General features: G+C 43.4%; 1 protein-coding gene across 1 annotated transcript; it reads right to left on the bottom strand.

Moving 5' to 3' along the window:
- Positions 1-175: 175 nt before the first annotated feature.
- On the bottom strand, positions 176-13,890 carry LOC146608585 (carboxypeptidase O-like). The gene is made up of 9 exons (XM_085348410.1): positions 13,823-13,890; positions 10,837-10,876; positions 10,012-10,113; positions 9,827-9,931; positions 9,258-9,374; positions 8,840-8,933; positions 3,184-3,386; positions 558-642; positions 176-441 (listed from the first exon to the last, which is right to left on the bottom strand). The coding sequence occupies exons 1-9, from the start codon at positions 13,888-13,890 to the stop codon at positions 176-178; spliced, it is 1,080 nt and encodes a 359-aa protein (XP_085204536.1).
- Positions 13,891-23,539: the final 9,649 nt, after the last annotated feature.

The raw sequence follows: 23,539 nt of genomic DNA, 5'->3' as shown, positions 1-23,539 counted from the left end.
CTATTTATTATAAAAGAAAATTTGAGTACAAGAATTCTACATTAACTGTTCTTTTTCTTTCCAGCAAATACTGAACCTTTAAAGCTTATCCTGTTTCTAAATCTGACTTTGAGGTGAAGAACTAAATATGAGTGCCTTATACAGCAGGATGGCTGAAATCAAACAGCTCTCCACCTCACATGAAGGTGGCTCCAGTGACACCCACTGCTAACAGTATGGACCAAAGGGTCACAGCAGCGTTGGCTACAGCACCGCTAAAGGTCTTGTTGTGGGCATAGGTGATGATGTGCAGAGCCCCGCTGTAGGCCTCCTCACAGGTAGGCTGGATCTGGTCTTCAGGAAGCTCGAAGCTGTATGTCCCGTTATCTCTGAGCTCAAAGGTGAAGGTTAAGGGGATCCCCTGCATTCGAGCCCAGTCTCTGGATGAACCAGAGTTGGCGTCTGGAGAAAGAGTTTAGCAGTTACATTTCTGAACCACCTAAAAATCCTTCAAACATAATATTTAAAGATATGGGCAGTTTATTTTATTATAATTAGCAGCTGATTTGTAAACTCACATAGTACATCAGGCGAGGCTCCTACAGTGTAGTTCATCCCGTGAACCTTCCAAATTGCTTCTGCTGCACCCTTTCCGACCATCATCTGAGGAATTAGAAAGGAATTTTTGCATACAGTCACTTAAACATGAGTCCACAGAATCTGGAGGTGTATGTTTTCATTAATAAAAGTTCAGAGGAAAGATATGAGATGCCACTAACTGTATAAGGCAATCAATACTGTTTTAAAAGTTATGGTGCTCCATGAGTATTTGTGACCTACTGTTCCCTTATCCTATTCTATATGTTTATCCTTTGATTCTGCTGGAGTAGCTTTGCATGATTTATGGTTCATGTTAATCCTTTTTGTACAGAAGTTAATGCTGGGTTTGGAAAGTGAAGATACCCAAGTATAGATATACTGAAATCAGACTAGTGTTAATAAAACTTCCAAATTAATTTGTACTGTAAGCTGTAGATTTATTGGACAGGCTGTGATCAGTTCAGCTGTGTTGTTACTCCTCTTAAAATTTACTGTTCTTTGTGGACTTTGAGTTTTCATGCATCTATAATGGCTGCTTTCCAGCCTCTACTCAGTTAAAAGCAATTAAAAGTACTGAATCATCAACGCAAGTTAGAGAGCATTATTTTTCTTTATATTTTCTTTTGGTAACTAAGACTCAGTCGTGTAATTTTAATATCAGCTAGCTAAATAAAATCTAGCAAAGCCAGACATATAAAAATGTCTTTACATTATCTGGTATGGGATGGCTGAAATAACAAGTGTGCATGGGACATGGTGTCACATGGTTTATATTGTGATTGATTATTTTTCACCTGCAAATGTTCCACATCAAAATGGTCCTACTAGATTCATCTTAATCACAACAAACGATCTGCATCAGGAGTTTAAAAATTATATGTAATCTCAGAAAATACACTCTCCAAAACCAAAGTAAGTTTTGTACCTTTTAAGAGGTAATGCAGAATTTCACTGCTGTACTTATTTGTATTTTACAGAGATCTTTCCTAAAGCTCTGTTGACAATTTTGTACCACAAAGTAAAGGTAAAACAATGAACTCTATCTTTTTTCTTCTTTTTTTTTAAAGTAGAAAATTGGTTACATGACAATGCATTAATTTATTTTGATACAGTTAAAAAAAAATATTATACATCATACTGTTGGAAACAGATTAGTGTTTATATTAGCTCATTCACAATATTACTGACCGCTAAAAGCTTTATCTAACCCATATCTAAAGTCAGCTTGACCTACATGTCTTTGGAGGGTGGGAGGAAGCTGGAACCAGTCACCAGGCACCGGGATGAGTGTGACAACACTAATGTCTGCCCCACTAGGCTGCCATTATACAAGACTGATATGAAATGAAACTTGTCAGAATGCTATATATATGTCTTTTATTTAACAGCAAAAACTTAAAACCTTGTAGCTGTTCTATATATCTGCGATTCACTGATGGGTGAAGTGAATAGCAGTGATTATCTCTTCATCATGGCACCTGTTTGTGGGTACAATGTATTAGGGATCAAGTAAACAATTTGTTCTCAGAATTGAAGTGTTAGAAGCAGAAAAGTGGGCAAGCTTAAGTGAGTAATTGAGTAACTGGCCACACAACTGGGTAATCTTAAAACTACAGCTCTTGTGAGGTGTTCCTGGTCTGCGGTGGTCAGTATCTATCAAAAGTTGTCCAAGAAGAAAACATTGGTGAAACAGCAACAGGGTCATCGGTGGCCAAGTCTCACTGAAGCATGTGGCTTCAGGCTGGCCTGTTTGGTCTGCTCCCACAGACAAGCTACTGTAGCTCAAATTGTTAGACAAATGTAACGCTGATTCTGATAGAAAGGTGTCAGAATACCCGGTTCATCACAGTTTCTTTTGTATGGGGCGACATAACTGTAGACCAGTCATGTTGCACCAGGATGCAGAGGCAGACAGAGGCAGTGTGATGCAATTTCCTGCTGGGAAACCTTGGGTTCTACCACATGGATGGAAGGACTGACAGTACTATCTACCTACCTACCTAAGTATTGTTGCAGGCCGTGTACACCCTTTCATTTTATGGTTACAGTATTCCGTGGTGGCTCTGGCCTCTTTCAGGAAGAACAATGGAAAACTGGTTCAGGAATTACTTGAGGAACACAACAATGAGTTTGAGGTTTGGGCTCTGCCTCCAAATTCCCAAGATCTCAATCCAATCAAGCATCTGTGGGATGAGCTTGACAAACAAGTCCAATTCTTGAAGGCCCCACTTTGGAACTTACAGGACTTAAAAGATCTCATGCATCTTGTTGTCAATCTGGGAACTACTTTGGGAAAGATGAGAGTCTTTATCAGTGATTTATTTTGAGTGTTTTGGATTCCTAACAAGATTAGAAGAATTGAATCCCTAAACGACCAACCAAAGTTTGGTATTTTGGCTCCAGATTTTTGACCCAATACCTCATCTGCACTGTTCTTTCTTGGCACATGAGGATGAATTTAATGTCCTAGTGCATTTACCCATTTCCTTACTTGCTATCCTCTTTATTAATGTAAATGCACACAGATATAACCATTGTCAAGCTATAAAGAGTGTCTCAGAAAAGTGTAAAAAAATGCATCACTATATTTGTTGATATAAATACCAGCTCATTATAATTGGGGGCAGTGTAGTTGGGGTGTCCATAGGGAACCAGGATCAGCTGGCCGTAGGAGTGGATGGTGAGGAAACACAGGAAGATGTCCTTTTGGCTTCCTACAAAGTCAGTTACAGCCTTGGCCTCAGGCTCAGATGTTGGTTTGGTTCCAGGGTAGGTGTTTGAGCAACAGTCAAATGATACCCCAACGGCTGTGCAGGCAAAGAAGGAGAATATGAATTGCATATAATATTAACATGATTATTTTCACATTCTATTAACACAAGTTTACCTTTTGAAGTAGTAGTAACCCCTGGACTGAAGAATTAGGATACAAATTACAGTTCCTCTTTAGGCTGCTTCCCAAAGTGAGTCAAACCTCATAGACTCCTGTTTTAATTGTTTTTTTTTATAGACAAGTAGTTAAACAGTGTCTCACCGTTGCTAATTCAAGTCACTGAACTGCATATCGCTATTGTTTTTGCTGTTTGTTGCTGTTGCGATATTTGCAATGGAATTATCTAACAGGTAATGTAGCCTGGTACGTGGATGAGCGGTGATTAAAGTTCTGGTATTTTATCAGTTTTGTTGCTTAGTAATAATTGACAGATATGTGTGTCTATACTTAATGGAGCTTGCTAACAAAGCCAATAGCTTTAGCAGATAACTTTGTACTCTACCCTCATCTTCAAATACTTGTGACTCTAAAAAAAACAAAATGGAAGTGACCAAATGCTGAGGCTTCAAAATGGAGTCCAAAGTCTCTAGGTGATGTCATGATATACACTTTGACCTTTGGAGCATATATCTATAACTTATAAACGTTTTTTGGCTACTTGGTTCAAACATCAAACAAAATATGAGTCTGTTAACATTGTTTCCTATTCACGGATGAGGTTTAATGGTTTTTGTATAGCGTGATAAGCTAAAGCTACATTAGCATTAGCATCTTGATTTTGGCAAATTGGAGGAAGCAAAGTTTAGTGTTTTCTTTGCTTTCATCTTTACTTTTAGCATGTCTTTCTCCACTAAGCAACACTGAACTTCAATACTAGCATGTATGTAGATACAGTCACTGTAAAAAGGAAGTTGTCATGATCCTGGGTTTTGTACCCTCTTCAACAAGATGGCGCCGAGTATGGCAGCCTCGTCGCGAGCTCCCCCAAGCAACAGCTTTTTTCTGTGTTTAATTTTACTTTTCCTTCATTTTTTCGTGAGTAGCACATGTCTCCTTGTGTACGACCGACAAACCTTACTGGACATAAAATACGGTCTTTCTTATAACTTTCCGGAGTTCAAGTTTTGCAACACGGACGCTCCGTTTGCAGACCCCCCATTCATCTCACCTCAGACGCCTTTGTTCTCTGGCCCTGGAGGCCGCAAACGCCGACGCAGAGGGAGAAGATCTGGCGTTCTGGTTCGACTGAGACGGCGCACTAACAGACCACCGTTACCCAGTTTATTACTGGCTAATGTGCAGTCTCTGGAGAACAAGCTGTGCGAGCTTCGGGCACGGATCTCATTCCAGCGAGAGATGCGGGACTGCTGCGTGATCTGCCTCACAGAAACCTGGCTATCGGACAAGGTACCGGACTCCGCAATACAACTACGTGCATCGCGCGGACAGGTCACAGGATCTTACTGGGAAAAGCAGAGGCGGTGGTGTATGTTTCATGATCAACAACAGCTGGTGTGATTATGCGAACGTGCACCCGGTCAAATCCTTCTGCTCACCGGACCTGGAGTACCTGATGGTTAAGTGCCGGCCATTCTGGCTACCGAGGGAATTTACAGCAGTGATTATTATGGCTGTTTACATTCCCCCACAAGCCGACACTGACCGAGCACTCAGGGAACTGTATAGTGCGATCAGCAGCGAGGAAACCGCACACCCAGAGGCAGTGTTTATCACGACCGGGGACTTTAATAAGGGAAACCTGAAGAAAGTCTCACCCAAACTCCACCAACACATCCACTTCAACACTCGTGGAGACTGGCTACTTGACCACTGCTACACCTCTTTCCGGGATGCGTACAAAGCCCTCCCCCGCGCCCCATTCGGCCAATCAGATCTCCGCTCCATCCTGCTCCTGCCCGCCTACAGGCAGAAGCTGAAACAGGAAGCTCCAACCCGGAGGGCGGTGCACTGTTGGACGGACCAATCGGAGTCTGCGCTGCGGGACTGTTTTGATCACGCGGACTGGGAAATGTTTCACGTGGCTGCTAGGGACATTGATGAGTACACAGACTCAGTCTGCGGATTTATCAGGAAATGCGTGGAAGATGTCGTCCCATCCAGAACAGTCAAATCCTTCCCAAATCAAAAACCCTGGATTAACGGAGATGTTCGCGCGGCACGGAGCACCGCCTTTGCCTCCGCGAACACATCGGACTACAAACACGCACATTACCAACTCCGGAAGACGATCAAAGCAGCCAAACGTGAGTACAGGGACAGGGTGGAGCAACAGTTTGACAACCCTCGGAGTATGTGGCAGGGACTAAACACGATCGCAGACTTTAGAGGGAAAACCAGCACACCGCAGACCACGGCCTCTCTGTGTGAGGATCTAAATGTATTCTACGCTAGATTCGACACAGCGAACACCATGAGACCGGACAGTGTGCGCACCGCGGATGACGTCAGTGCGCACACTGTGTCTGAGGAGGATGTGCGGAAGTGCTTTCAGGAAGGTGAACGCACGCAAAGCTACTGGTCCGGACGGGATTCCCGGCCGCGTCCTCAAGTCATGCGCGGCTCAGCTGGCTGGAGTGTTCACGCACATCTTCAACCTTTCCCTCTCTCTGTCTGTAGTCCCAGCCTGCTTCAAAATGGCCACCATCGTCCCTGTACCCAAATCCTCCACCATCTCCTCATTGAACGACTGGCGACCTGTAGCCCTGACCCCCATCGTGAGCAAATGCTTCGAGAAGCTGGTCAGGGACTTCATCCGCTCTGCACTACCCGACTCACTGGACCCTCTACAGTTCGCATACCGCCACAACAGGTCCACTGATGATGCCATAGCCCTGACACTACATACTGCCCTGTCACACCTGGAGAAGAGAGACACGTATGTGAGAATGCTGTTTGTAGATTACAGCTCAGCATTCAATACCATCGTTCCCTCGAAGCTGGACAGGAAACTGCAGGATCTAGGACTGAGCAGCTCCCTCTGCAGCTGGATCCTTAGCTTCCTGTCTGACAGACGCCAAGTGGTCAGACTGGGCAGCATCATCCCCCATCACACTGAACACTGGTGCTCCACAGGGGTGTGTACTGAGCCCTCTCCTGTACTCACTCGTATACGACTGCACAGCCACTAACAACTCCAACATCATTGTGAAGTTTGCGGACGACACTACAGTGGTGGGTCTTATCACCAACGGTGATGAGACGGCCTACAGGGAGGAGGTCAGCGCCCTGACCCACTGGTGTCAAGACAACCATCTCACCCTCAACGTCGCAAAGACAAAGGAGTTGATAGTGGACTTCCGGAGGTGCAGAGAAGTACACACCCCCATCACCATCAACGGCGCTGCTGTGGAGAGAGTGAGCAGCTTCCGGTTCCTTGGTGTACATCTGGCTGAGGATCTTACGTGGTCAGTACACACAAACAAAACAGTGAAGAAGGCGCAGCAGCGCCTCTTCTTTCTCAGGAGACTGAAAAGATTCGGCATGAGCCCCCGCATCCTCAGGACCTTCTATCACTGTGCCATTGAGAGCATCCTCACTGGATGCATCACCACCTGGTATGGCAACAGCACCGCCTACAACTGCAAAGCTCTCCAGCGAGTAGTGCGGTGCTCTGAACGGATAATTGGAGGTGAGCTTCCCTCCCTCCAAGACATCTACAGGAAGCGGTGCCTGAGGAAAGCGGGGAGGATCATCAAGGACTCCAGTCACCCCAGCCATAAACTGTTCAGACTACTTCCATTAGGAAGGAGGTTCTGCAGCATCCGGTCCCGAACCAGCAGACTGACAGACAGCTTCTTCCACCAGGCCATCAGACTGCTGAACACTTCATAGACACCTCAGCTTCACTACTGGAACTTTAACATTATGCACTCCATACTGTACAGTAATGCCACTGTTTTGCACATGTCTCAACTCTGTATATTTTTATATATTTTATTTATTGTTTACTCTATTTAACTTGTAAAATATGTGTACGTACACACACACACACACACACACACACACACACACACACACACACACACACACAGAAAAATATTTAGTATACACATCCAGGAATGCATATACTATTATATATTGTACATATATTTATTCGTTTCAGATGTAGCCATTCTTGTATTTTGCTTGTTTACATTCTTGTATTTTGCACAACTCTGTTGCTTGTGAAGCTCGCACACAAGAATTTCACTCACATGTGCTGTACCAATGTACCTGCACATGTGATGTGACAATAAAAGTGATTTGATTTGATTTGATTTGATTTGATACCCAGCGTTTTCTGTTTGGGACTCCGTTTTCTGTTTGATTTTTCCCATTTGACTTTGTTGTAGTGTTCAGTTCAAATATTACCTTAGGCTTAGGTTTTCATTACCTTAGGTTTTCATTCCTGCTCTGCCACCTGAGCTACAGCCACCTTTAAGTTGAAGCTGTTGAAGACGTTTCACCTCTCATCCGAGAAGCTTCTTCAGTTCTAAGAGCAACTGGTGGAGCGTCCAAGATTTTAAGCCCTCCAAGAGGGACATGGATCCTCTATTGATCCTCTACCTAATCACACGAGCCAAGGTGTGAAGACGGGTGTAGGTCAAAATCAGCCAAGGTTTTGGGTGGAACCGCTGTGAAACCTAGCCCCACCTTATCATAAATTCCTGAGGTCAAAAGGCCCAGGATGTGAGTGGGCATTAACATTGGCGTCCTCAAACAAGAGGACCTTTCGAGGAAGCCGATGTTCAGATTTTGGACAGAGAAGACAGACGGTTTGAAAGAGGAGTAAAAGAAGCCATTTATATGCACTGTGAACGACCATCTTTGAACAGAGGAGGTGGTTTATGACACCAACTGTCTGCCATCTATAATCCAGTTTTGTGATCCCTTCCCAGATGGTTTAACGCCCACTGACACCCTGGGCCTTTTCACCTCAGGAAATCACATGATAGGACACCTGAAACCTTGGCTGATTGTGACCTACACCCGTTTTCACACCCTTGGGGACACTCCCATAGGGCTTAAATCTGGGACTCTCCACCAGTTGCTCTTAGAACTGAAGAAGCTTCTCGGATGAGAGGTGAAATGTCTTCAAGCAGCTTAAAGAAGTCCAGACGCTTTTCTTTCTAAGCTCCTTAGACTACGATGTGTATTTAAGTTATCTCAGGCAGTCTGTCTTTCATTTTTGATGTTTATGTAGTGTCTGAGTTTAGCTAGGAACCAGTTCTTTTGAGAAGACACTGATGAATCTTAGAATTGTACATAAAACTGTGATGCATATGGTTTAAGCACAGATTGGTGGAAAAGAGTTTCATTAATAAAACCAGTGAGTCACAGAAATAAGGTAAAAGATGCCAAAAGTTCTCCAAAGACCTGAGGAGAGTTTCATGCTTGGCCATAATTTCAAAAACAGCAATAAAAAAATAAATAAAAAGGAAAGACTGCAACGATCAGCTTTCACTGAAGAACAGCTACATCACTCACTTCCCCAGTTGGCATCAAAGTTGCGGTTGAGATCGGTGCCATAGCAGCTGCAGTCCTCAGGACCTGGTGACCTGTTCTTCCTCCACAGTCGAGTCTGAGTGGAGCAAAATGTTCAGTCAGTCATAAATAGAATGGCAGCACAACATTTTTGTAGATATTAAATGCTTCCTGTGATTGATGCTGTTCATTATTATTCCATGTGTCTTACTGTAAAACATTCAATTATTTTGTACTTGAAGGTTTTTGAGCACAAGAAATAAATTTCTTCAAAGATTGAATTATGGCTCATTTAATCAGTTACATCTTCAGTTACTCAGATAATCATCCTATTATATCCTGTTCATCTGTGGTTTGAGATCCTGAGTGCATAACCCTAGAAATGTAATTGGATAAATATCTATCAAATACGAGGACTGACTGTCTTATTTTCCCACGTGTAGATGTAGCCGTCTATATTGAGCACTGGAGTGACGTAGAAGTCCACGTTCTTCATCATCTCTTCCATTTTGGCATCTGTTTTGTATGTCTGCAGAATCTGTTTGGAACAGACGAACACACATCAGGGGCAGGCTGACACACTGGAGGACATTTAGTTATTAAATTAGATTCATTTTGTCAGACAGGATGTTTTCTCCTCACAACAGAAAACAATCAGGACAACAAATTAGAAGATTTGCTGTAAATCTTAATTTTATTTATATATTTATTGCCTTTTAACATCAATCACACTCAGGTCAGGTCACTGGCAATCAAACTAGGGGTAGGGTTAGGTTAATCTCCACCCTTTTTAATAGAATTTATGCGTGTTCTGGAAAATTCAAACTTAAAATAGTTAAAAAGAAATACTACAATACCAAATACGTTATTTAAAATGAAATGTTCTTGTTTCTAGAATAAAAGTGGCTAACAAAATCCCCTAGCATTAACTTTACCCCTAGAAGGGTCCCACGAGTCCTGGTGGAGGTATATTGACAGCAGCTCTCTTACCTCTCTAACAAAGTACTGGCAGAAGGCTGGAGCGATCCATTCTCTGGCATGTATTCCACAGTCCATCCAGATAGCTTTCTTTTCCTTTCCAGTATTCAGGCCAATCTGGAGAACAAATATCAAACATCCGTGTGCATCAGTATCCGTTTGGCATATGACAGCTTGTGATCTGAAACTTTGTTTACCTTGAGCAAGCTAATATCCCTGCTTTCATAGGTCTTTCCATATTTCACCACGGTTACAACATCAGGGTGATCCTTTACCATCTGTTCCATCCAGCTAGTGATCTGTAAAATGGAGTACCAACATATACTGCAGTCTTACAAACGTTTGACTGGTTAGCTGTCTTTCTCTAATATCCACACACGCACAAACATATATCAAACCCCTCATTTCTTGATAATTTGCTTCCAGACTTAGGGTCTTTAGCAATAGTTCTGCAGATTTTCTGGATATCCTTCAAAGTTTTTCTTCGGTAACTTGCTTCTTTTTCACCCATTTTCAGTCCAGTTCTTGTATCTGGCCATTTCAAGAAGAGTATTGTTTTTTTTTGTGTGTGTGTGCATTAAACAACTGTTAAATCACCATGAACTTATGGAAATATGAAGTTAAAAAAGTCACATATCTAAAGGGATAAACCGGTGTTGCATCGCTATAATAGACAACTTAGCAAAGAAAGCGCCTTTGGCCAACTGTTGTGATTTGGTGCTATAGAAATAAAACTGAATTGAACCAAAATTGGTCTTATGGAGTGATGAGGTTTGGTTCAAATCGGGATCAATCTGTACGGAGGAGTCAGGGGCGAGGTGCAAAATTATCACATTTCCATAAATGTTGCATATTCCAGTAAATTATTGCATCTGTTTCCTGTTTTTCTTGGAAAACATTAACAAAATGAGGGCTAGCTCAAGACTTTTGTACAGTGCTGTATAAACAGCATATTTTAGAAAATGTGTGTGTGTGTGCATGTGTGTGAGAGAGATGTGACATCTGAGTTATGTGTGTCTCACCTCTGACATGGGGTGGTATTTATAGTAGTCATACTGGGCTCTGTTGCACAAAAAATACACGAAAATCTTGAGAAGCAGTTGACGTTAATCATACCTCAATAATAGTATGCTCTTTTATCTGGGTTGTAGTTAATAGTTTTTAAAATTACAAGCCTGCAATAATCAATTTTTAACTGCTTCAAAGGCAGTCTATCCAGCTGTTGGTCAGTACAAGCTAAAAAGCCAGCATCGGTGATGGTACAAGGGTCCATTGTCAAATTTTTCACAAAACCACATTCTGCACAAATTACAGCAACATAGGTGTTTAGTAAAGGAATCTGTTCAACCATGTTTGACACATTATGAAATAAAAAATTAGAGAAAAGGTGCCATGAACTACTGAGCAGCTGAAGTGCTATAATAGGAAAATGCTTTGCTCTAGAGCCTGGGTCTCAAACTTAAATGAGCTGTGGGCCACTGCCGGCGCTGACGTCTCATGTGAGGGCGACTTAAGTGTTCAAGTAGTACAAAAAAGAAAAAACTTATTTTAACATTGCACTCAACAACAAACAAATCCTCCCTAACAAAAAAAGTAACTTCAAGGGCCAAACTGAATTATATTTCTTCATGTCAATATACGGGCCGCAAGTAGGGGTGACGTGGGCTGCAAGTTGCTCCCGGGACCCCTGCTCTATAGACTACAGCAGCTAGCCTCCTCCATATTATTACAGAGAAGAAGGATGAAGATGAGCATGTTTAAACTTAAAAAAAATCTTGCTACCACCAAATGAAAAATTATTATATATTTAAAAGCACAATAAAGTTTCTTTCACTAGGCCATTGGATACTTTACAACCCTCCACGCCCTGCTCTCTGCTCAACTGTCTTACAATAGCCCATATTCAGCCCATAGCCCATATTGACCCCTGTCCCCAATTCAAAACCCTTTTGTATATAGTTAGAATATACAGTGGGGCAAAAAAGTATTTAGTCAGCCACCGATTGTGCAAGTTCCCCCACTTAAAATGATGACAGAGGTCAGTAATTTGCACCAGAGGTACACTTCAACTGTGAGAGACAGAATGTGAAAAAAAAGTCCATGAATTCACATGGTAGGATTTGTAAAGAATTTATTCGTAAATTAGGGTGGAAAATAAGTATTTGGTCACCTCAAACATGGAAAATCTCTGGCTCTCACAGACCTGTAACGTCTTCTGTAAGACGCTTTTCTGTCCCCCACTCGTTACCTGTATGAATGGCACCTGTTTGAACTCATCATCTGTATAAAAGACACCTGTCCACAGCCTCAAACAGTCAGACTCCAAACTCCGCCATGGCCAAGACCAAAGAGCTCTCGAAGGACACCAGGAAAAGTATTGTAGACCTGCACCAGACTGGGAAGAGTGAATCTACAATAGGCAAGCAGCTTGGTGTGAAAAAATCAACTGTGGGAGCAATCATCAGAAAATGGAAGACATACAAGACCACTGATAATCTCCCTCGATCTGGGGCTCCACGCAAGATCTCATCCCGTGGGGTCAAAATGATCATGAGAACGGTGAGCAAAGATCCCAGAACCACACGGGGGGACCTGGTGAATGACCTGCAGAGAGCTGGGACCAAAGTAACAAAGGTCACCATCAGTAACACACTACAACGGCAGGGAATCAAATCCCGCAGTGCCAGACGTGTTCCGCTGCTGAAGCCAGTGCATGTCCAGGCCCGTCTGAAGTTTGCCAGAGAGCACATGGATGATACAGCAGAGGATTGGGAGAATGTCATGTGGTCAGATGAAACCAAAGTAGAACTTTTTGGTATAAACTCAACTCGTCGTGTTTGGAGGACGAAGAATACTGAGTTGCATCCCAAGAACACCATACCTACTGTGAAGCATGGGGCTGGAAACATCATGCTATGGGGCTGTTTTTCTGCCAAGGGGACAGGACGACTGATCCGTGTTAAGGACAGAATGAATGGGGCCATGTATTGTGAGATTTTGAGCCAAAACCTCCTTCCATCAGTGAGAACTTTGAAGATGAAACGAGGCTGGGTCTTCCAACATGACAATGATCCAAAACACACCGCCCGGGCAACAAAGGAGTGGCTCCGTAAGAAGCATTTGAAAGTCCTGGAGTGGCCTAGCCAGTCTCCAGACCTCAACCCCATAGAAAATCTGTGGCGGGAGTTGAAAGTCCGTGTTGCTCGGCGACAGCCCCAAAACATCACTGCTCTCGAGAAGATCTGCATGGAGGAATGGGCCAAAATACCAGCTACTGTGTGTGCAAACCTGGTAAAGACCTATAGTAAACGTTTGACCTCTGTTATTGCCAACAAAGGTTATGTTACAAAGTATTGAGTTGTATTTTTGTTATTGACCAAATACTTATTTTCCACCCTGATTTACGAATAAATTCTTTACAAATCCTACCATGTGGATTCATGGATTTTTTTTTCACATTCTGTCTCTCACAGTTGAAGTGTACCTCTGGTGCAAATTACTGACCTCTGTCATCATTTTAGGTGGGGGAACTTGCACAATCGGTGGCTGACTAAATACTTTTTTGCCCCACTGTATGTGTATTTATAATAATAAAAAAATTACATCAAGACAACTTCCTTGTTTGTGTACACATAAATATACAAAATGATCTCAGTTTTAATATTTATTTGTCTTTAAGCTATTTTTAGTTAAACAGGTTGTAGCTGATGATGTGCAGATGTGTCGATGTGTAGATCATTTTTACTCTTTAAAAATACTTTAAAATTCTCAACACCATCTTAACGTCTTGAACGCTTCCCAGCCGTTAATCTTCAGTGTACCACTTTAAACAATGAAAGTCAGCAAATAGTGAAGAGTAGCAGAAATGAAGGAAGTAACAAAAGTGAAAGCTTTGTCCAACTTATACCAACATCACAAGGATTTGTATGCTAAGAATATTTTGAAGGTAATTATCTATTTAAAAAAACAACAACCCCTGATCAGATCTATTTAATGAACAAAACTCACCTCTCCACTGTTGCTGCTCCCACTGCTGAGAGCAGCAACACAAAACTCATTCCCACACAGTCAAGCATTGTCTCTTTGTGAAAGTAAAGTCCTTGTCTGTACTGGTCTGCTTTACTGATCCCAGGGAAGCCCAGTAAAGAGATACATTCTACTACTTGTTAATATTTGATCTGAAATGACTAAGTGAATTACTTTACAATGGAAAGTAATGTATCCGTCATCTATTTATATCATTAACTGCCCATGATCATGGCCATAAAATTCGGCGATTGTGCTGACATGTAAAGTCGCTCTCTTTTGTAAATGCAAACTTCTTACTTTTCATTCTTGACTGCTGCTATCAGCCTTATTATCTTGGCCAGTGTCATGTTTTGTCTGCATATTTTCTGCAAGAACTGACACATTTGTGGAAGTTATATGGAAAAAATATAACACGATGGAACTGAATGAAATTCACCCCCCTGTAGAAGTAATAATGAGATGTAGAAAGAAATATCTAGGACATATACATGTATATAACTAGATGTCAACTGTCTGTCTTCCAAAGTTTATCTTCCTGCAGAGTCTTTTTAATCCTACAGAAAAAGAAACAGAGTGAGTTATCAGCTAGATTGCCCTCGAGTCCCTTTGTAGAGGCCGAATGAAGAATCAGGTCAGCATTCTTTCAGGTATAAAGTGGGATCACAGTGTTACACACACCTGGCAGACGTCTGTTATAATTCAGAAAACAAGTAAAACTAGTATCTGGTGTTTTATATATTTACCTTGAGTCTGTCTCTTTAAGAACAGGTTATAATGTGTCAGTCTGGCAGAGAGCTGCTTGAATGTCATTGTGTAATCAAGAAGTTTGAGTTAAGGTTTACTATACTGATGATAACAATCTGGAAACTGTAATGGCGCTACAAACTGATAAAAAAACAGAGCAAAGGTCTTCAGAAATAAATAAAACCACTTTTTTTTTACATTAGTAATTCCTTTTGTGCATAATTTTATATTATTGTTAATAATAAATTAATTAAGCAACAAAACAACCTGAAGAGCCGGTTCGGAGCCGAAAGAGCCGGCTCTTTTTAGTGAGCCGAGCCGAAAGAGCCGGTTCTGTAAAAAGAGCTGGAAATCCACCGCATCGAGTTCACAGTTAGCAGCGCACTGGAAATGGCTTCTGTTCAACATTTCCAGTTTGAACCAGAGCAATCTGAGAAAAAGGATGAAAATAGTCAATCAGTACTTAGTTTAGATGAAGATGAAAACAATCCGTCACACGATGACGCGAGAGTGAGGGAAAACTACTGGTGTCTATGCCGCTACTGCTTGTCAATGGCGACAGGTGTCGTGCCAAATTTTGAATCCCCGACAGAATTTGTTTCCCCTGCGTTGGGACTTTGGCACAACATCGGACGGGATTATTTAAATAAACCAATGACATTTTGACTGATCATTATTTATATCTTTCTGTAACTGTACAACACTGTACTGAGCCAAAACCTCCCAAATTTCAGGAGCGTTAAGTCTTTGAACAGGGGAACAAATTTGTGGCATGATCAGCCTGATATTATTTGTATCCCACTGTAACTTTACTGTATAAAGAGCTAACATCTCCCAAATTTCTGGAGTAGTTAGTCATTATAAGAAGTGTTTAAGAACTAAAAATCACGAACGTGGGATACTGATAGTCCATGATTTCGAAAGGCCAGTGTATGCTCCCGATGCAGGGGAAACAAATTCTGGCGGGGATACCTAGTTTGGCACGACGGCTTCAAAGTTTTGGTGCACTATGTTGCATGGAGAATCTGTAAAAATAACGATATCGTAATTTCACTGTATAATAAAACTTAGAATTCTAGTAATGTTTTTATCATGCAGTTATGTGATACCATGGATAGCTGCTGCCATAAAATTGAGCTCTTTACAACAAACGCTCTCAGTCGCCGTTGCCATTGGCAAGCAGCCGCATAGACACCAGTAGCTAAAGCATATAGTTAGGGCTGGACCAGGTGACCCTGAATCCTCCCTTAGTTATGCTGCAATAGACATAGGCTGCCGGGGGATTCCCATGATGCATTGAGTTTTTCCTTTCCAGTCACCTTTCTCGCTCACTATGTATTAACAGACCTCTCTGCATTGAATCATATCTGTTATTAACCTCTGTCTCTCTTCCACAGCATGTCTTTTATCCTGTCTTCCTTCTCTCACCCCAACCGCCCCTCCCTGAGCCTGGTTCTGCCGGAGGTTTCTTCCTGTTAAAAGGGAGTTTTTCCTTCCCACTCTTGCCAAAGTGCTTGCTCATAGGGGGTCATATGATTGTTGGGTTTTTCTCTGTATCTATGAAGCGCCTTGAGGCGACTTATGTTGTGATTTATATAAATAAAATTGAATTGAATTGAATAGTTTTCCCTCACTCTTGCGTCCTCGTGTGACGGATTGTTTTCATCTTCATCTAAACTAAGTACTGATTGACTATTTTCATTCTCTCTCTCGGTTTGCTCTGGTTCAAACTGGAAAGGTTGAACAGACCCATATGGAAAAGAAATAGAAAAGAAAATAATAGGTTTGGAGTCTTCTCTCACCCCCATTCTCTGCGGCCTGCTGGAGCGGGGGTCTAGGAGGAGGAGTTGGCCGTTCGACTGCGGTCTGTAGTGTGGGGCCTCCCTGCTGCTACGGAGTCGGGGCGGTCTGCCTCTCCCCACCGCAGGGAAAAGGGTAACACCACGTGGGTCTGGGTGCAGTTCCCCCCTCCAGGGGCAAGGGTACCTAGACCCGGTTTGTAGAGTACGCTTGGGGAGTGTGATCGTGTGTACAGAGTCTCTTCATGTCTGTCTCCACGTTGGTTGAGTGTGGAGTAAGTGCATATGAGAGCATGAGGGTGGGAATGGATGTTTGTGTCTGTGTGTGCCTGTATGTGTCTATATGTCAGGTTGGGTATCAGACGCCACCTCTCTGGGGACATCTCAGGCCCTCCAAGGTTTGGGGGCCTATCTCCATCCACCACCACTTCCCCTGCCAGTGGCGGACTCCCTCAGGTATCGGTGCGTTGGTGGTTCTTTGTGTCTGGGGGTGGGCGTCCGGGTACACACCGGCTCACTCCTTGGCGGCCGCTTATCGGGGCCTGGAGCCTGGGGCTCGCTCGGGCCACTTCGGAGGTGGGGTGCCCCCGGCCTCTCGGCCTGGGGCTCGGTCACTCAGGCACGGCTGGCTGCCGGCGGAGCTCACGGGCGCGTCACTGCAACTCCCCCTGGCTTCTGCTCCGCGGCTGCTGAGTGAGCCCTCATCTGGGACTCTCCTCAGCTCTTACTGGGACAGTGGCGCGGCTGCCCCTCTGTTGGTCTTCCTTGGTCTCTTGTGTTCTGGGGGCCTCTGGATGTCTGGAGTTTTGATCTCCTCCATACCTGCTTCATACCCTGGAGGAAGGGGCTGTGGCCCCCCCACACTCCCTAGCAGATCGTTACATGGTGAAACCTTTGGAATGCAAGCATGCTGATCCACACAGGTGTGCACACAGGTGTACACACGGGTATTCACAGACGCAGACTACAGCTTTCTTGGCTGCTGCCTCAAAGCACATTGTGCACTGTCTATCTTGCGTGCTGCACAATATCGTTTATTATTTAGTATCTACTGATATCTACTGCTAGCTAGTTTATTGTGATGGTGCTGTTTTTTTTTTATTATGTTGCTCTTTGTTGTTTGCTTTTGTTGAGGTTGGTTCGCGAATGGACCGTCCCGCATCCTTATATTACCATGATGACGTCACAGTTAGATCTTTACTGGAAATGATAACAGTTCCCCACACTCAAAAAGTTCTCCTTATATGGACATCAACTGCTACTTTTAGAGAAAAACAAGTGTGTATTATATTGTGCATTTTGTGAAAGTATATCTATTAGAAAAACTGTCCTCAGACGACCCTCCTATTCTTACTAAGTGTGTGTGTGAACGTGCGTGTTTTACATAAGTGTGTGCATGTTGTTACAGGCCTGAGTACGTGCAGAACTGAATGTAGACAGCCCAGGGCCCAACAGGACCCACAAGTCCGAGCGGTTAACAGCCTAAGCAACTAGAAAGAATAATACAGAACAACAATAGACTGACTAAAGTACTGATAATCCGTGTGCATTAGTATTTGCTCAGAGTAACATAGATGTGATTCAAAGATTATTCTGTCAACTGATTCAACAATGGTAAATGATTAATCAATGATAATTCTGATTATAACTGTGATCATAAGAATACAAAATAAAATATCTCTTGCCCACACTTTCTCTTCTGTTTTTTTTCTCCATACAGGTGACCCAGGTGTTTTGTTTGTTTTTTTTTCTTTCTTCCCCCCCTTCTCACCGTCTCTTCTCCCCTCTGGTTTTCTTTCTCTCCCTCTCTTTCTTTCATTCTTTCTCCCTGTCCTATCCCCCAGTCATGTCTGTCTCGTTTGTAGCAACTGAAAATAAAATAAATTCATAATTATAATAAAGGTCAATCAAATGGACCAATATGGCAAGGCCATGATGATCCACTTGGTAAAATAAATCCGCTTGGCATCTTTCTTGGCCTTAAGACAACAATTCTGATGGCTAAAGATCCAAACGGGACACAAAAAAAAAAAAAAAAAGAAAAAAAAAAAGGAAAAGAAATAGTAAAAACTTATATGTGATTACTCATGAAAGTGGCCACTTTCTCATTACTTTCATACATTGTTTTAGTAAGTATCCAAAACATACAAGTTTCATTATATAATTTTTCACGGGATCTTATATCTGTTTTCACTCTTATATGCTTTTCATACAAGTTTCACACAAGACAGATACAAACTTTATAAGATTTATATATATATTTTCCATATGGGGAAGCCATTTCCAGTGTGCTGCTAACTGTGAACTCTATGCGGTGCAAAGATGTGACGTCACTGCACAGAGTGCATTGAGAAGTAAATAACAATGGCGGTCTAATGGTATATAAAATGTGCTTAAAAGGAAAACATTTGGTGTATTTTAATACCACATATATGTTATTGAAGGCACAGTACATATTTTAGCGCAAATATGTGTTAATAGCCAGGGTTCCCTTTAAGTTCAACCTGCTGTTTCTGAGTCCTTACAAGAGTCCTTATGAGTCCTTCATATGGGCCCTCCCTCCTGCCTGCTGCGTAACCCAAAAACAGTAAATATAAAAATGTTAGCATCATCGGTGAAAGGCACAGTGGATAGGTAGGACTTCCACAGATATATGAACCTGTGTAACAGAGTCATAAATAACATTGTTATAATTACACAAAATGTGTTCTAAACCGCCAAACTTCTCCTTTTATACCTGACTTTTAGGACCTCCAAGCCTGTAGTTGTGTTCATTATCAGTTAGAGCCCCTCCTCATTCTTTTCTTCTTCTTTGGTGCAATACTATAAATACAGTGTACCCCTTTTGCCTCTCCCCTTTTTCTACAATTCCCCTGTGGGAGAGGTGGGTGTCATTTCTTTCCAGCACCTTAGAGCACACATAATTCGTATTTAACCACCCTGATGTTTATGATTGCGATTTTAATTCAGTTATTGTCATTATTGAGCCTGTTTTTGTAAGATGTTATAAGTGTGTAGTATGTGTGTGTCATAAATGTGTTTTAGGCGCCATAAATGATAGCATGAATATGTATTCCTTGCTAGCTTGGGAGCTGTGGTGGGTTGAGCTAATCCTCTTCCCCACTGTCTGTATTTGGTCGTAGGAGCTGGAGTGGGCAAATTATTTACTTGGAGGTCTTTCTTTCTTTTACCTTTTTTATCAGGTATGTCAGATTTCATGTTGTTTTTGTTTTATCTTATGTCAAATATGTTACGTGTAAATGCATATTTTATGTTTAATGTAAAAATAAATGCCAGCCCCTTTTTCTACAATTCCCCTGTGGGAGAGGAGCTGGAGTGGGCAAATTATTTACTTGGAGGTCTTTCTTTCTTTTACCTTTTTTATCAGACACAACGCAGAATCACACCGGTTACACTTGGTGCCGCTGACCCGTCACATCGCCAATCCGCGATCCACCCCCCCTCCTTCTGCTGCCGCTGTTTTCCCGCCTCCTCTCTGCAGGTGTGTGCCAGAATCCTGTGCCCTGCGCTTTGACTCACAGGTTTTTATATCGCGTGTGTGATCGATGCCCCGTAATTTGGCTTGCAGGCATCTCTGTCACGTGTGAACTTAAAGGGCAAATACGTAGGTGATTTTTTCTGTCACTGTTTCATATTGTTGCCTCAAATTATACAGGCACGGATTGTAATTTTTTTTTTTTTTTTCTCTATTGATATTGGCTTTTACAGCCTGTTTTGATTGAGAGGAGAAAACAACATTTTATTTTCTATGGTGTTTTGATTCTTTGATGTTTTTTTTCTTCTCCCCACATTTCATTGTTTTGTGAAGTTTTGCATAATTGTGTGTGGGGGTTAGGCTCGTTTTTTTTTGCTGTTGAACAGTGATATCCCACTTGGGCCAACATGTTAAGTGAGGAAACTGTGGATAGCGCTTTGCCTGATCTGTTCTCTGCGGGGAGTAATATGACCTTTGGTTTGGGGAGGGGTCATCAGATTGCTCCAAAGTTTTTTGGGAGGGGTAGGCCAGTAGTCCCGGGTATTGGTGCCCACACTGTAGACCAGCCAGTGATGCACTCACCATTAATGCCAGCAGCTAGCTCCACACCAGCTGCTTGCGAACGCCAAACACACACCCAGGCTGTCACTAGTGACATGTTGAGCAGCTTGATCACTGACTTAGCAAAGCAAATTGGGGAAAATATCACATCCTCTCTTAACTCTATGCACCAGCCAGCCCCCACCCAGCCACAGTCTTCCCAGAATGTGCCCTCGAGCTGCAATGACCAGTCCCAGCTGAAGGTTGTTGTTCAGTCAGACACCAAAGCTCCACCATACTTCAAGGGTGACAACACAGATCTATTTCCCATCGGTGAATGGGAGGACATGATGAGATGTTATCTGCACAGAATCAGCTGTGACACAGATGAAGAAATGTTTGCCATATTAATGTCTAGACTAACTGGCAAAGCCAGAGATGTGGTCAAGGTGTCACTTCGTTGCCGCCCTGAGTTGAATCGGAATGATCCTATTACTGCTGTGTTTGACATACTGAGGTCTAACTTCAGCGACTTGACATATTCCAGCCTGCCCATGAAAGATTTCTACAGTACTGTGCCACGTCCAGGTGAGAACGCCATGGATTACTGGATCCGGTTGAACAAGTCTATTGATGCTGCTGATGAGTGTCTCCGCAGGCGCGGCAAGATGGTAGAGGACCCCAGTAGTGAGGTTGTTTCGATGTTCATTAATCACTGTCCTGACCACAGTCTTACGTTGTCTTTTCAACTGAAGGCCCCTGAGGAGTGGACTGCAGCTGAGGTTCAGAGCCGTCTGGACAACTATGTGAGGAAAATGAGACAGTCTAGTGTTTTGTCTCATAATACAGCAAGTCTGTCCATCCCGCATCAGAGCCCTGTCGCTGTTAACAGCCAGCCCCACTCCAGCGGTGCTCAAGCAGTCCCAGTAACACATGAGCCAGCCTCGTATCCTATGCCCTCTGTTCCCTCTGCAGCCACATGTCAGCCTCTCTCTTCTGATGGCATGGTATGTGTGCAGCAGCCCTCTGCTTGTCCTCCTTTGACTCTACATGTCATGCCCCCATCTTTGCCAGTTTCTGGCCCTCCTCCAGCTGAGCCAGGTGTTCAACAGCTGGTAGCACTGTTTGACAAGGTTCTGTCCATGTGCACTGCATCACTAGCCACTGGTCCTAGGTGCCCACAACCCACAGGTCATTCCCATGGGCACCGCAATGCTCATCGTGCTTCGTGCAGAGTGTGTGGCTCACATGAACACACAACCCATGTGCATTGTAGGCTGTACAAGCTATGCCACAGCTGCTTTGACCCTGGACACATGAGGCGTGAATGCCCACAGTTGCACCAGAAACCAAGCGTTTCAGTCCCTCCTCCCACCGATGCTGCTTTAAACTAGCCAGCCCATGTAACGAGAGGGGTAGCATGGGCAGTGTTGATGAAACCCTCAGAAATGCAACAGACCCAGAAGCCATATATGTTAACTGCTGTAGTAGCCTCTCTGATGAGAAGACTGTTATTATGGGTTCACAAAGAGTTGGCAGGGCTAGTGAGTTGTTTTACACTCCAGTGTCGGTCAGTGGCCGGTGTTCCCTGACAAGCATGCTTGATTCAGGAAGTATGTCATGCACACTAAGTGAAGAGGCTGATAGCAAGCTAAGAGCCGCTGGTGTTGCTCTGATTCCGCAGCATATCCCTGAAAATGTGGTGCTGGTTGGTTGCGGTGGCCTTCTCACACAACCGAAATGCATCTATGATTTGGACATTGAAGTATATGGGACTAGGTTTCTTGTACCAACATTTGTGGTTCCTGGGCAAAAAGATGAGCTCATCGTGGGGAGCAATGTGATCCGGCCCATCATTCAGAAGATGAAGGCTGATACAAAGTACTGGGAGCTTATTAACTCCAATTACACTGGCACTGATTGTGAAGACTTCCTGCAGTTGCTGAGCTGTATCTCACGGTGGTCTGCTCCTGTGTTGCCAGATAAAGTAGGTACAGTCAGGTTGCGGAAGAGTGTCACTCTCCTGCCACAAAAAGAATATGTAGTTTGGGGAAAGCTGCCACCTTCTGCCCTCGTGTCTCCAGGAAGTACTGTCGTTGTGGAACCCACGTCAGCCCGTTCCACTCCAAAGAACATAATGGTGGGGCGCATTATAACACCCATGTGGGGAGATCGTTGGGTCCCTATGAAAGTCCTTAACCCAACAGAGAGCCCTGTGACACTTCGTCGCAATGCTAAGATTGCGGATGTCTTTCCTTGTATTGCTGTGGAGGACCTGCCCATCACTCAAGGTCTCTGCGAGACTCTGACTGACCAGCATACCAGTTTTCCCCCCTCATCAGACTCTGTGCCTGACTCTGCACAGCTACTCAAAGATGCTGGGTTGGCTGACATTGATATTGAGGGCTGTGAAGTGTCAGATGGGTGGAAGAGGAAATTGGTGGAGCTTGTGTTGACTTACCAAGATGTGTTCTCTAGAGACAAACTGGACTGTGGTGAGGTGAAAGACTTTGTCCATCGTATCCACCTCACTGACGACCGCCCTTTCAGGCTTCCCTATCGCAGAGTACCCCCGGCTCACTATCACAAGTTGCGAGAGGTGCTGTCAGACATGGAGATGAAAGGCATCATCAGTAAGTCCACCAGCGAATACGCCTCGCCACTGGTAATGGTTTGGAAGAAGTCAGGTGACTTGAGGATATGCACTGACTTCCGCTGGCTCAATGCCAAAACCATTAAGGATGCTCACCCACTGCCCCATCAGGCTGACTGTCTTGCTGCCCTTGGTGGGAATGCTTTCTTCAGCACCATGGACCTCACATCTGGGTTCTACAACGTTCCCCTCCATGAGTCTGACAGACGGTACACTGCTTTCACTACACCTCTTGGCCTGTATGAGTACAACAGACTTCCCCAGGGTCTATGCAACAGCCCAGCATCTTTCATGCGGATGATGCTCAGCATCTTTGGTGATTTGAACTTTTCCAGCCTCCTGTGTTATCTTGATGACCTGCTGGTGTTTGCGCCTTCAGAAGAGGAGGCCCTAAGACGTCTTGAGATTGTTTTCTCTCGCCTGAGGACCAGCAATCTGAAGCTGGCGCAGAAAAAATGTCACTT

The sequence above is a fragment of the Diplotaxodon limnothrissa genome, linkage group LG23, assembly GCF_057381915.1.
Source record: "Diplotaxodon limnothrissa isolate DT_005_m linkage group LG23, D_limnothrissa_male_GT1.1, whole genome shotgun sequence".
Classification (NCBI taxonomy): domain Eukaryota; kingdom Metazoa; phylum Chordata; class Actinopteri; order Cichliformes; family Cichlidae; genus Diplotaxodon; species Diplotaxodon limnothrissa.
This window is presented reverse-complemented; position numbering and strand designations above follow the sequence as displayed.

Coding starts and splice junctions, on each gene's coding strand:
- LOC146608585 (XM_085348410.1), bottom strand. CDS start 13,890: ATGCTTGACTGTGTGGGAATGAGTTTTGTGTTGCTGCTCTCAGCAGTG. Junction 10,877..13,822: donor GGAGCAGCAACAGTGGAGAG/GTGAGTTTTGTT, acceptor TTTGTGCAACAG/AGCCCAGTATGACTACTATA. Junction 442..557: donor AGCCTCGCCTGATGTACTAT/GTGAGTTTACAA, acceptor CTCTTTCTCCAG/ACGCCAACTCTGGTTCATCC.